Genomic DNA, 14,596 nt, shown 5'->3' with positions numbered 1-14,596 from the left:
CAGAGAGCCAATCAGAACAGTGGGCGTGTACTGTCAAGTCTTAAAGGAGAAGCAGCACCAAAACCGAGAGTTTCAGACAGAGGGTCGGAATGAGGGCGGAAAACGATCATGTTTCACAAATATACAACTGGTTTTTGTTTTTCATGCTAGAAACTTTAACATTATAAGAGAACCTCAACAAACATATTAAAATAATAACACAAGGTGTCATGACCCATTTAATTAATAGGCATAATGCAATCAACATTCCACAGATGATAGATTATTCTGGAATGTCAGGAAAATAAACTGACATTGCCTGATTCATCTGTGTCAGTTTTACGGGAAACAAACTTGATGTACCACTTTCTGAATTATTCAGAATTCACAACCGTCCCAAAAAATTAACTGTATGCTCCCAAGACACTTTGGGACATGAACATATTTGTAAACTCCGGATTTAAGAGCTCAGATGACCATTTTAACACTTCATGATTAAGGTCAGTATTTACAAAAAAGTTGTTTCGGGCTCTTTAAGTACATTAATATTTGAATAAAAACAGCATATGTTATTCATTGCAGGTGTTTAATTACCAACAGCTTATAGGAACATTAAATATACAACACAAAAAATATACAACGTATTGACTTCATACAAACACTGTTAATTATAAAATTACAATACCACCACAAGAATCACCCACAAGATACAGAGCAGTTTCTCGCAATGCTTTGGTCTACTCACAGTGACTTCTATATGATACACTTCATAGGCAAAGTCCACAATTCATCTCAACAGTGACAGTGTTTTATTTGGGTACAAATATAACAGTCATGAGTGTTTTAGAAAACTAGAAATGGTTTATGTCCCTTAAATCCAGAGTGCATGGAATCTTACCTGACTTAAGTGTTAAATAATGCTGCGTTCATGATGTGAATTCTACTCAAATACATGAATGCCACTAAAGTTCACTTCAGTAAGTTTAATTAAACCCTCAGTATTCAAATAAATATGACAGTACTGTGTGCCACATTGTTTTGAGTTACTATCCCAGAATAATGAATGACACTTTGAGTGAAGCCCTATCGTAATTATTGAAGTTTCTCTAATTCTTGGGCAACACAAATCATGATAAACGAAAGATGGGTTGTAACTGTACTGTGACCTCAAAATAACTGCTCTTAGTTGCATTTAATGCAGAACTAGTACTGGCAGTAGACCATATTTAATTTATTCCATTACTAGTTTCTCAAACAATGTTACACGTTTGAAGATGGATGTTAGATCTCCGTAGCAGCGATGTCATCAAAGGTGACTTCATTACCGCTGCTTTCATCGTCCTGCTCTCTGGACTCCAGCTCAAGACTGAGTTCACGCAGAGATCGCTCCAGTGCACGGTTCCGTTTGTACATCTGTACGTAGTTCTGCTGTAACTGTTTCTGATATCGAATCACTTTATCTTTCTCCTCTTCCCAACTCTTCCTCTCACTCTCGAAGGTTGCGGCCTGATTGGACAAACTCTGGCGTTCGTAAGCAAGCTCCGCCTTCAGCCTGTCGATCTGCTGCTTGGATCCCTTTAACTCCTCACTTTCATTGGTCAGCCGCTGCTCCTCCCCGCCCCCTCTGTAGGAGGATGAGTTATGGACGTGCGTGGCGCTCAGAGCCTCGCGCAGACGAGACGACTCCCCTTCGAGACAGCTCATTTTCTCTCTCAGCAGCTCGTTTTCACTCTTGCGACGCTGCAGTTCATTCTCACACACCTCGAGCTCAAGAGTTCGGGTACGAGAGGCCGTGTGCACCTCCTGCAGCTGACTCTGACACGTCTGCAGCTCTGCGCGAACTTCCCTCAGCTGCCCGCGCAGAGTCATGAGTTCACCAACACGCTGAGACAGATCGGCCTGCAGGTCTTTCAACTGCTGCTTCAATAATGAAATCTCACCGGACTTCTGGCACACCTGACAGTTACAGTAAAGTGTGAGATATAAATTATTAACAGTTTAACATGTTCACATTTCAGAACCAGCTGAGAAAATAAAGGGCTTGAAATCTGTTGAAATCCAAAATCCATTGTAAGTAGTTTTTATTTTGTAACTGGAACTATTAAAGGAATATTCCGGGTTCAGTAAGGTCAATCGACAGCATTTGTGGCATCATGTTGATTACCACAAAAATTAATTTCGATTCGTCCCTCCTTTTCTTTAAAAAAAGCAAAAATCTGTGTTACAGTGAGACACGGAAGTGAATGGGACCAATCCCAATGTTAAAATACTCACTGTTTCAAAAGTATAGACACAAGACATAAACAATATGTGTGTTAACATGATTTGCATTACGCATCTGTGTAAAGTTATCTCCAATTTTACAACTTTGTTGCCATGACGTAATGCCATAAACCCTAAAAGCCTAAAACGTCAATTTAAACAACTTTACAGCTCAAATGATTCATGAGTTTTAATAGAAGAATTAATCCAAGTGCTTTTATAAAATTATAAGATTCACATTCCTGCCTTTAAAGTTTCTAAATATCGGTCGCATTCACTTCCGTTGTAAGTGCCTCGCTGTAACCTCGATTTTTGCTTTTTTTTAATCCTCCTATGGTATTAGGTCATTTTTGACCGAAATACATTTTCCTTATTTAATAAAAATAGTTTCCTTTATCTGAGCAGTACAAAACGATTTTTTTCCTCCATTTGCCATCTGAACATAAAAAAAGGGCTTTATTCGATATGTCTAAGTGGTCGTAAAAAATAAATAAATAATTAAAAAAAGCGACACGTTTGGTATTCACGGTAAAAAAAAAAAAAACAGCAATTTTTTATTTATTTTTTTAATCCGTGAAATACAATAAATAAATCGGCCACAATGCAGAAAAAAAAAACAAGGAATAAATTACAGGATGAGACTCTAAAACATCCTCAGTGCAAAATATACACACCCATTCACACACAAACACAGAAATATGAACTGGTGAGACTATAACACAGAGCTTTTGTACATAAAAAACTAAACAAAACAAAAACAATAAATCAGCCATAATGTTAAACACACTCACTCAGAAATGAAGAGGTGACACAATAACACACTCACAATGCAGAACACACACACACACACACACACACACACTCAGAACCAGGGCATCAATAAGTGGAGCTCTACAGCCATACAGAAAGTTTGAAATTGCAAAATGTTTACTCTGATTCTTCTGTTTTATACTCTAATAGAATTTGCAGAATTTTGCAGTTCATTTCTGTTTCTTGATGTTCATTTTCTTGACATTATTATGCATTTACTTTGAGTTATTAAATGTTTATGTTTGAAATAAATTATTGGTATAAAATGTTTATTCTGTGTCTTCTCTTTGTAACACCATGGTCAGGTTTGACTGCAGCATACTGGACTGCAAAAACTTACACTTCAAATCAATTTAAAATGCTAAACTTTGACAAATAATAGTTTGATAATGTCTAAATATATATCTAAATGTATATCTTGTGATAAAATATAAAATGAGGTTACAACGAGTCATCAGATTACACAGTATGTGTCTACAGTCATCTACTGGCTGTTACTGACATGACATGATGTTCAACTCATGTTATTTATATTTTGTTCACCAGATGGCAGAAATCTGCCTCCAATTTATGTCACATTCTCATATTTTCTTCATGTTTCAACTTTAGAAGTGTAGGTTCTGATTTTATTTATTTCTTTCAATAAAATTGCTTATTTTTATATGCAAATGAATGGTAACATTTAGAATTTAATTTGTATGTAAATAAGATAAAAAAATATAATAAAATACCAAAAGAAATGCATAATTTTATTGTTCTTACTGCAGGGAAGAAGAAATGGTATCATTATCATTATAAAAAAAAAAAAGGATTAAACATCTGACACCTTCCGGTCAAAAATGACCCCAAATACCAAAGGGAGGTGCCATTTTTCAATATCATAGGAGGGTTAAAGAAAGGGAGGGACGAGTCAAATATTTTTTTTTTTTGTGTTAATCAACATTATGCCACAAATGCTGTCGATTGAGCTTAACTTGTATTGAACCCGGAATATTCTCGTAAGTAATTCACGTAACACCACTTCCTCTGTTGTAGTTTGAGTCCTCACCTCCCATTTGGTCTCCTCCAGTCTGGGGCCGAGCTGTGTGTGTTCTCTTTCGTAAGTGGCGCAGCGCTCCTCGAGTCTCTGTCGTTCTTGCAGCAGCTGTGTGAAATCCTCCTGCTGTTTCTTCTTCTCCTGTTGCAGCTGAAACACTTGCAGCTGCACTAGCTGTTGATCTCGTTGCGCTTTCTGAGACGCTTTCTGCATTTTAGCAGCACAGGTCTGTCTGAACTCCTCCATCTCCAGCTCTGTGCGCTTCTGTCTCTCCTCGTACACCTGCAGCGAGAAAGACACCCAAGACTATGACCCCAGATAATCTGTTAGAAACTAGTGATTGACTTGGCCGGACCTAATCAGACTGGCTCAACCATTGGCATATCCCTTTAATATTCGTAGAAGAGATCACCGCCTTACTAACCTGACAGATTGCTGCTTCGTTGTCATCCAGGTTCTCCCTGAGCTGCTGAAGTTCCAGGTCTCTCTCTCTCAGCTTCTCCTCCAAGTCTCTCACAATCACTTCGTAGGCCTCGATGTGCGGAGGAGAGGGTCCACCGAAGCACATATCTGACAGCGGCTGACAGCGACCACCCAGAGACCCTGTGCTCTTACTGGACGAGGAACGTCCACTGTCAGAGTTTGAGTGTCCGTGATGTTTGGTCACCTCACTTTGGTTATATACGGGGCCGTTATATGATGAGATGTTTGTTAAGGAGTTCCTTGCGGTGTCCGTAATGGTAAAAGACTGGCTGAACAAACCGTTGCGAGCTCCACTGTAAGAACTGCGTCGTTCCATCGTTATGGTTGCAAGGTCCTCATCTCCTTGAGAAAAAATGCTGAGGTTTCCCTGGCTGCCTGATAGAGCGCCACCTAATCGTGGAGAAAGGTACTGCACTGCATTGCGACTCTTGGAGACGACGGGTTTGAAGGCAGTGGGTCTGATCAAGGCCTGCTGAATGTTCTGTAGGAAAACATGAATGATCATCAGAAATAATGAAGAAACTCAGAACTTTACCATGATAAAAGTGAAATAATCCATGTTGCATGGTAGTGCAAGGGAACTTAAACAGCAATCTAATCAACATATCATTTCCCTTTGATTTTAGGGCTAGTTATTTGTTTAGGGTTAAAGGATTAGTTCACACAAAAATGCATATTCAGTCATTGTTTACTCACCCCTGTGTTGTTATAACACTACATGACTTTCTTTCTTTTTCTTAACACAAATGGAGAAATTGTGAAAACATTTTGTGCTCAGTGATGTCATACAATGGCAGTTTATGGTGACCACCTCTTCAAGCTTTAAAAGGACATAAAAGTATAAAGCGAAAACTCATTTTGTTTATCTAAAAACAGGTCCTCCACAGCGATAGTGACAACATAACACAACACAGCTGTACACAAAACAAAGAACAGAACTTACTAAACATGTCTGAAGAGTTTGTAGTCCAAGAATTGATGCATTTCTATGCCCAGCCTTATTGTTTTGAACGGAGTACTCAGAAATCAAACAGAAACATAGAGGAGGCTGCAGGCAGCCAAAGTCACACCGTGTCCTAAACTGACGGCAAACGACACACGATAAAAGGTATATTTTCTATCTTTTTCAGAGTTTTTGTCCTAACCAACAGTGACAAGCTACAAAACATTCTATCGATCACTTGTTTTCTATTTTCGGTATTGCGTGGTTAACTCCGTCCACTGTGAACTGGTACAGGTCCAAAATCCTGTTATGTTCTGTGTCACTATCACTGTAGAGGACCTGTTTTTAGATAAACAAGTTTTTACTTGAACGCCCCAATGTTACGATGAGGCTGTGTGAACTGTTGCTCTCGTGTCCTATCATGAACACACACAGGAGATCAACGGTCAGTGAACATTTTCACTAAATAATACATTAGATTTCAGTTTGTTTCTCATCAAATCTTATCGTATGCTTTCATAACAATCATGAGTCTCATGGAATAATTTATTAGACTTCTGAAATACTTTCAATTTAATTTCTCCCTTTGTATTAAGAAAAAGAAAGTCATATGAAGTTATAACACAGGGGTGAGTAAACAATGACAGAATATTCATTTTTGGGTGAACTATCCCTTTAAGGTTGGGGTCAGGGCTATGTTTCTTTTTTTCAAGATCAACAAAAGCTGTAGATCCAAAAACAAGTCTTAGTAGCTGTTCACACAGGACACGTTCTTGCATTCAAAAACAACTAAACAGAAAACGTCTAGAATGAAAAAGGTCTCGAGACTTCATTTTTAAAAGTGATACGCTGACAAAACCTAAAGCACTTTTCCACTATCGGGCCGAATGGTTCTCGTTGTGGAACCGTGCCATTCCGTACCAATCCAGGCTGGTTAGAATGATTACGGTTTCTTTTTTCAGTGTGCTTCTGCATTTAACTAACCCTAACCTAACCTTTCTAATCAGGATAAGAATGGACTGACTGTGAAAGTGACTGATCGTGAGTCGTCACGTCACAACAGGCGTTCTACCGGCACGGTTCTCTGTCCTCACTAGGGTTAGCCAACCATGCTGAGAAATCTTGGCCGAGAATGGTTTGTAAACGTACCGTACTGGGCGGCATTTCTCAAAAGCATCGCAAGCTTAAGTTGATCGTAGAGACCATTGGCACCAATGGTTTCTACGATCTACTTAGGCTTACGATGCTTTTGAGAAATGCTGCCCTGAACTATGCTCATGTGGAAATGCTACTGGAACTGTTTCTCACCATGCTCGGAACCATACAGCCCGATGGTGGTAAAGTGCTTGAGACGTGATGCAATTGATGTGCATGGTCCACGAACCCAACACGTACCCAAAACCGTGTGACCCTACAGTAAAAAACCTCAATATGAACTCCAACAATTCTCAGATTCTTCCAAGACCAAATGATCTGTGATTATGTCATTCAGATTAATTGTATAGCTCTATACTTTTACTGTACAGTATGTCAACAATTGAATCGAGTGTCTATTTTGATTTTTCCAAAAACATTTTAGGAGAAACATCTGAGACAAACTTTAATCATCATTTACTCGCCCACATGCCGCCTCAAACTTGTATGACTTTCTTTCTTCGGGGGAGCCCAACTAAGATATTTTGATAGAGATATGAGGTGTTTTTGTCCTTACAATGGAAGTAAATCGGGTCCAAAACTTCCAAGCTCAACCTTGACATCTGCAGTCTCTTTGGTGATTATGATTTTAAGCTGGATTACACTTCTCGTGGTTGAGGCATGCACAGAGCGCATATATGCATTTTCTGGACAAACACTCATCAGTTTTTGTGTTTCACAGAATAAAGTCATTCAAGTTTGAGATGGCATAAGAGTAAGTAGGACAGTTATCCCATCAGCGTGTGCTACCCAGATGGCTTTCGCGGTTGCGTGCTGTCTCTGTGTTTATATCTGCTACGTTACAAAATCACTGTGACTGTACTCACCGTTTCTAACTGTCCAGACACAGGGACAAGTTTTGGAGGTCCGTCCACTCCAGTCAAACCCACATCCAAATGATTATCGTCCCAGTCTCTTATCAAGTCTTCATGCGAGTATGAACGACCACCAAAGCCCTTCCCCTTGCCCACAATAGCCCTCCTCTTACTGGACGGAGTGCGACTGCCAACTAGAAACTCCTTTGAGGAGTCTGACAGCAGCCGTCCTGACCCCGGCGTTCCCTTACGGAATTTGGTGCTGACCTCTAGGTTGGCTCGGTCATGATAGGAGATCTGGCTGGGCATCATGCTGCTGACTGCACCCATCGCTCCGGTCGGGGAGCGCCGATGGAGACGAGGGTCCAGAGCTGGTGCTGGATGGTCAATGGACACCGGGAGAGACTGGACTAGTGCCATGACTGTTGATTGGTGAATTCAGAAAACCTGAACACAGGAAAGAGAGTCAGGTACTGAAGAATTCTCTTTTTACTGAATCACAGTAAAACTACACACACATTTATGGAGGTTGTGTGTATGAGGTGTGTAGTGCCCTCATGTGGTCATGACTGATAACAGCACAAAATCAAGCCGCATGTGTAAAGGGCAGAGGACTCTTAGTGCTTTCACACTAGCGCTTTTGGTGTGCACCCAGGGTCGAATGACGTCAAAGTTCGGATAGTTTGGATAATGTGAACGCTGTTTTACGAACTAGGGTGCGGTTCGCGGGTGCCTAATAGTAAATACTCCTCGAGATTCACCTTGCTGCAGAGTTGAATTTCAACACACCAGACAGTAATTGTGATGTAAAACCAAAGAGCTTGATAATCTGTTTGATCACAGTCAAGACTGCGTTCCTCTGGTGTTGATCATCATTTCACATCAGCCTGACAAGAGTCAATACTAAAACATCATTTCATAAACATTCAGAGCTAATGTCACTCTTGACTGAACTATAATCTCAGCAGAGTTAATGTCTCTCTCAAGGTTAGTTTGGGCTAATTACGAGAGCTAATTCCAGACGCCTTACTTGCGCTCAGCGTTTGGGAATAATCCAGACGGATTAGAGAAATGAATCCTAGTTTGAGCTGCCTTGACAATTTTAAACAATATGAGCACTTAAGCTGATTAAGTCTGTCTGCTCATATTACAGAGTCTAAAGCTTTATAACGCTTCTGTGTGTCTGCTGGTTCCAGTGTTTCCTTTCACCACGATATGGAAATGAACCATATCTGCTCTAATAATAAACACATGATCAGTGTTGATACTGTTCTCACAGAGAAAGACAGTGTTAGCTTCAATTTAGACGTCTGTAACCAAATATAACTTTATAAAAGCTGCTTAAACATGAAGCATTGACCACCTGAAATGATTCATGTGACGCAGCTGAACTAGGATCAGGTGACATCTGAACAGTGTTTTCATGCAGATTTATGCACCATCAGTGAGCCACATCACTTCCTGTGTGCAGCAAACGCTCCATAAACATTAAATACAACATGAAATACAATGTCCCACAGAGAGAAACAACTGACCTGGAATAAAATACAGCTGTACTGCCCACAGCACACACACAGACACATACACACACACACACACAAACACATACACACACACAAACATATACACACATACACACTCTCACACACACACATGTTGGTGCAGCTATCATTATGAGGACTCTCCATAGACATAATGATTTTTATCCTGTACAAACTATAGATTCTATCCCCTAACCCTAACCCTACCCCTAAACCTAACCCTCACAAAAAACTTTCTGCATTTTTACATTTTCAATAAAACATTGTTTAGTATGTTAAGTGATTTAATTTATGGGTACACTAGAAATGTCCTCATAAACTACATTTATAGCATAATACCCTTGTAATTACCAGTTTATAACCTAAAAAAAATCCTCGTAAACCACTTAAACCTGCCCACACACACACACACACAATAATAAATTGTCGACAAAAATTTTCATTGTTGAATAGTCGTTTGATCTTAACGTAACATGAGATCACATTAAACTCTAATGATGACGCGTGAGAGCATCACTGCAGTTCACACCTGACTGAGGAGAGGAAGAATTACACAAATCACAGATGCACTCTAAACTTTCCAAACAGCTTCAGCTGATGTAGATCACACAGTATGAGGGAATTATAATGCAAAAATACTAAACAAGTAGTACAGAAGCACTCTCATTGTGGAATAAGTGGAGCCAGAGCATTTTAAAGGAAACACCCCGGCATTACATCTTTAATGCGGTTATATTTAATGCGTTACATCTTTAATGCGGTTATATTTAATGCGTTACATCTTTAATGCGGTTATATTTAATGCGGTCCATCTTTAATGCACTTTAATGCATTCCATCTTTAATGCAGTTATATTTAATGCGGTCCATCTTTAATGCACTTTAATGCATTCCATCTTTAATGCAGTTATATTTAATGCGTTACATCTTTAATGTGGTTATATTTAATGCGTTACATCTTTAATGCGGTTATATTTAATGCGTTACATCTTTAATGTGGTTATATTTAATGCGTTACATCTTTAATGCGGTTATATTTAATGCGGTCCATCTTTAATGCACTTTAATGCGTTCCATCTTTAATGCAGTTATATTTAATGCGTTACATCTTTAATGCGGTTATATTTAATGCGTTACATCTTTAATGCGGTTATATTTAATGCGTTACATCTTTAATGCGGTTATATTTAATGCGTTACATCTTTAATGCGGTTATATTCAATGCGTTACATCTTTAATGTGGTTATATTTAATGCGTTACATCTTTAATGCGGTTATATTTAATGCGGTCCATCTTTAATGCACTTTAATGCGTTCCATCTTTAATGCGGTTATATTTAATGCGTTACATCTTTAATGCGGTTATATTTAATGCATTACATCTTTAATGCGGTTATATTTAATGCGTTACATCTTTAATGCACTTATATTTAATGCGTTACATCTTTAATGCGGTTATATTTAATGCGTTCCATCTTTAATGCGGTTATATTTAATGCGTTACATCTTTAATGCACTTATATTTAATGCGTTACATCTTTAATGCGGTTATATTTAATGCGTTACATCTTTAATGCGGTTATATTTAATGCGTTACATCTTTAATGCGGTTATATTTAATGCGTTACATCTTTAATGTGGTTATATTTAATGCGTTACATCTTTAATGCGGTTATATTTAATGCGTTACATCTTTAATGCGGTTATATTTAATGCGTTACATCTTTAATGCGGTTGTATTTAATGCGTTACATCTTTAATGCACTTATATTTAATGTGTTACATCTTTAATGCACTTATATTTAATGCGTTACATCTTTAATGCGGTTATATTTAATGCGTTACAGCTTTAATGCGGTTATATTTAATGCGTTACATCTTTAATGCGGTTATATTTAATGCGTTACATCTTTAATGCGGTTATATTTAATGCGTTACATCTTTAATGCAGTTATATTTAATGCATTACAGCTTTAATGCACTTATATTTAATGTGTTACAGCTTTAATGCGTTACATCTTTAATGCACTTATATTTAATGCGTTACAGCTTTAATGCGTTACATCTTTAATGCGGTTATATTTAATGCGTTACAGCTTTATTAAAGTTCAAATAATAAGGAAGCAGATCATGTAAATAACTACAAACTCTGAAACGGTCATTTCTCTTCTATGAGTCATGCGAATGTCCCGATCTAAGGGAAAGAGACTGAAACTGCACCCGTCTGATGCACACTCTGTCACGGGATGCTCATCCCTCGAGCGCACATGCTTAATGCAGCTAGATTATAACGTGATTGCTCGCGACTTATTGAATCTTAATATATGTGTCACTGCGTGTTTCTTATCGTGAAGAACATTGTCAATATGCAGCTTTATTAATAAGAGAGAGTTTGTTCGATTTAAAGATGGATTGAAGTGAACAGAAAGGTGAGAGAGGGTAGTCTTCACCCCATTATACACGGCAACAAAATACATTTTTGATTTGTTTTTGTTTTGGCTTGTTTTCCAATATAAATAACTAAAACTCTTTTTACTTTAGCAGATATACTGCAGAAGACAAAAACTGTTATCTGAGAATGTTGAATATAATATTAAAAATACAAATATTTTAAAATATCTAAAAATCCTTTAAAAAAGATGCATTGACCTGAGAAGCAGCATATAAGATATTTAGACTTGCTTTTAGAGAATAGATCTTGAATATAAGTATATTTTGTCTTTACTGCACTTGCAGAAGTATAACCAAGTGAAAAAATACATTTATATACAAAATACACTAATATTTAAGATACATTCTCTTAAAGCACGTCTAAATATCTTATATGTTGCTTCTCAAGTAAATGTATCTTGATTTAAGGATTTTTAGACAATTTTAAATGGAAAACAAGACAAAAACACTTGATAACAAGAGGATTTTATGCAGTTAATTTCTTTACTGAATTAAACTTAAAAGTATTTTCCCCTGTTAATTCAGTGAATGTCATTTACAGGTATTTTTAAAATATGATTTTGTCCTCTTTATTGTTAGTAAGCACATTTAATACAACCTCGGGGCACAAGCTGCATAATCTATTAAGAGCTAACAATTAATCGTTGCAATAATCACCAAATAGTCGAATAATCGTTCTCATAATCGTTAGATTAATCGACTACCACCCCTGGAGTCGCGAGTTCGAATCCAGTGACTCCAGCCAGGTCTCCTAAGCAACCAAATTGGCCCGGTTGCTAGGGAGGTTAGAGTCACATGGGGTAACCTCCTCGTGGTCACTATAATGTGGTTCTCACTCTCGGTGGGGCGCGTGGTGAGTTGTGCGTGGATGCCGCGGAGAATAGTGTGAAGCCTTCACACGCGCTACGTCTCCGCGGTAACATGGTCAACAAGCCATGTGATAAGATGCGTGGATTGACCGGATTGAGGCGAATCACTACGGCACCACGAGGATTTAGAGCGCATTGGGAATTGAGCATTCCAAATTGGGGAGAAAATGGGAGAAAAAAAATCATTAATCAATTATCAAACTAATCATTAGTTGCAGCCCTATTACACACACACGCACATACATACAAGTAAACACTGTGGTGCAGGCCGGTGTAATATTCATAGTGCTGCTTTAACTGAAATGAGACTACAACCCTGTGCGAACACACAGACACACACACACACACTCACAAAGACACACGCGCACACGCACACACACACACACAGACACACACATACACACTCACAAAGACACACACGTGCACACACACACACACACACACACACACACACACAGTCTAGAACAGCGTGACTTGAAGGGAAACCCTTTCAGTATTCTCTGTCTCCTACTTTCCTCTCTCTCACTAATCTGACATTTTCTCCAAGACAGCAATGAGATTAAAAGGAGAGAAAAATGAGACATTTGGTTTATTTTAGCTCATTCAGTAGACAATTTCACTCAGAAATGTCTCATTACAGAAGTAAAATTTGTTGTGAATATTGTTTCATGTTGACTTCAAGTCTCCTGCTATCTCCAGTTATCTCACACATCTCGTCTTGAGTTTCATACATTTCAGGTATAATGTTTATTTTGCTTACATATGAAAGAAACTATCTCGTCTGTTAATTATACAGGGGATCTTCTAACTAGGTACATTAGGAAAATATACATTTTACAGATTGTTTTTTGGTCACATTTGAGCTTTTTAAAAATGTAAAAATTCCACGTATTCCATCAAAAAGTATTACATATTTATAATTTACATACATTATTTATACTATTTACAAGTATTTACATTGATATGTAACAAGTGGTAAAACGGTACTGTCTCTTTAAGAATAGCGTCAGTTCAGCGATTGTCTCATAAAAGTGTTTTAGTTGAGCGACTATTAACGAGAGTGGAGTCCAATGGCTCCTTAATTGGAATGAAATGTTTCTATTTTCGTTTTTGATCAACAACTGACTGTAAAGATCAGAAAGGATATTAAAGAGACATTATTCAATGACAAATGCATTGTGTGGATCTCATCCAAACTTTTACTCTCAACACGCAGTGAAAGGACCTCTGTGCTAATAACTTCATCTCCACTAGATTACTCAATCACTGTTGAGTGAAACATGAACATTTACTAGCCAGTGGACAATCATAGACATTTTTAGTTGCATAACATGAGATTTAATTGCACATGCGAGTGATGTACTTGCATTAGAGAGGGTTACCACATAGAGTGAAAGATCAATCTTGGGTTTTTTAGAATCAATGTCGAGATTGTTAAAATGAAGATTGGGATTAATCAGAAAATCTTTTTTTTTTTTCCCTCATTCATTTTCCATCTCTATACTCTTACTGTATGTCAACAAAGACATTTTAGAAGAAACATCTGAGACAAAGTTGATAAGTTTCATGATATATGAAAGACGGAGCAACTGAGTTTTAATAAGGTCACTCATGTTGCTAAGATTGTACTCTAAATGTCTGTAATATGACACTGATTCAGCTTGCAGATACACACACACACAAACACACACACACTTGTCCATTAGTCACATACCTGATGTTAAGTCCTGCATGATGTTTGCGTTTCTCCTACTGATCCAGCTGATCAAACTTACTTTCAATGACTGAAATACTTCACTCTTCCTCTTTCTCTGCATGTGTGTGTAAAATGAAGCTCACTCACATCCCAGAGAGATCAGCTCTTGTTCCCAAACCCCTCCTTGAGCTCTCTCGCTCTCTCTCCCTGTCCTTCAGTTTCTTCCTTCTTTTCTGTTACCTCAGTACAGATGGTTGGAATAATCCACTATTATACAATACTCAACACACACACTATTCGTCTCCTTTAGCCATGTAAACACTATAAAGTTTTGAAAGTAGCAAATGCATTTCAATATGAGAGTGAATCCATTAAATCATCATTTAATATGTGTGAGTGTGTGTATGAACTCCAGGAGTCAGTAAGTATTGCATAGTTTGTGTTTATTAATTTTGACAAAGACATCTTAGCGATGCATTTTTTGACCTTACACACCTGCTCAGTTTTACACTAGCAGC

General features: G+C 37.9%; 1 protein-coding gene across 4 annotated transcripts in view; it reads right to left on the bottom strand.

Moving 5' to 3' along the window:
* Positions 1-210: 210 nt before the first annotated feature.
* lzts2b (leucine zipper, putative tumor suppressor 2b) overlaps positions 211-14,596 on the bottom strand; it is a 36,951-nt gene continuing 22,565 nt past the window's right edge. For 3 of the 4 annotated variants that reach the window (XM_051667895.1, XM_051667896.1, XM_051667894.1), the window contains 4 exons: positions 7,535-7,969; positions 4,512-5,051; positions 4,100-4,369; positions 211-1,935 (listed from right to left, as the gene is read on the bottom strand). In XM_051667895.1, the coding sequence (XP_051523855.1) occupies positions 1,261-1,935; positions 4,100-4,369; positions 4,512-5,051; positions 7,535-7,942 (1,893 nt within the window). In that variant the 5' untranslated portion in view covers positions 7,943-7,969 and the 3' untranslated portion in view covers positions 211-1,260. Of the gene's footprint in view, positions 1,936-4,099; positions 4,370-4,511; positions 5,052-7,534; positions 7,970-14,096; positions 14,217-14,596 lie in introns of those variants that run through there. The other variant, XM_051667897.1, reaches the window with a different exon arrangement.

Source organism: Myxocyprinus asiaticus, chromosome 32 (assembly GCF_019703515.2).
Source record: "Myxocyprinus asiaticus isolate MX2 ecotype Aquarium Trade chromosome 32, UBuf_Myxa_2, whole genome shotgun sequence".
In the NCBI taxonomy this organism is placed as follows: domain Eukaryota; kingdom Metazoa; phylum Chordata; class Actinopteri; order Cypriniformes; family Catostomidae; genus Myxocyprinus; species Myxocyprinus asiaticus.
This window is presented reverse-complemented; position numbering and strand designations above follow the sequence as displayed.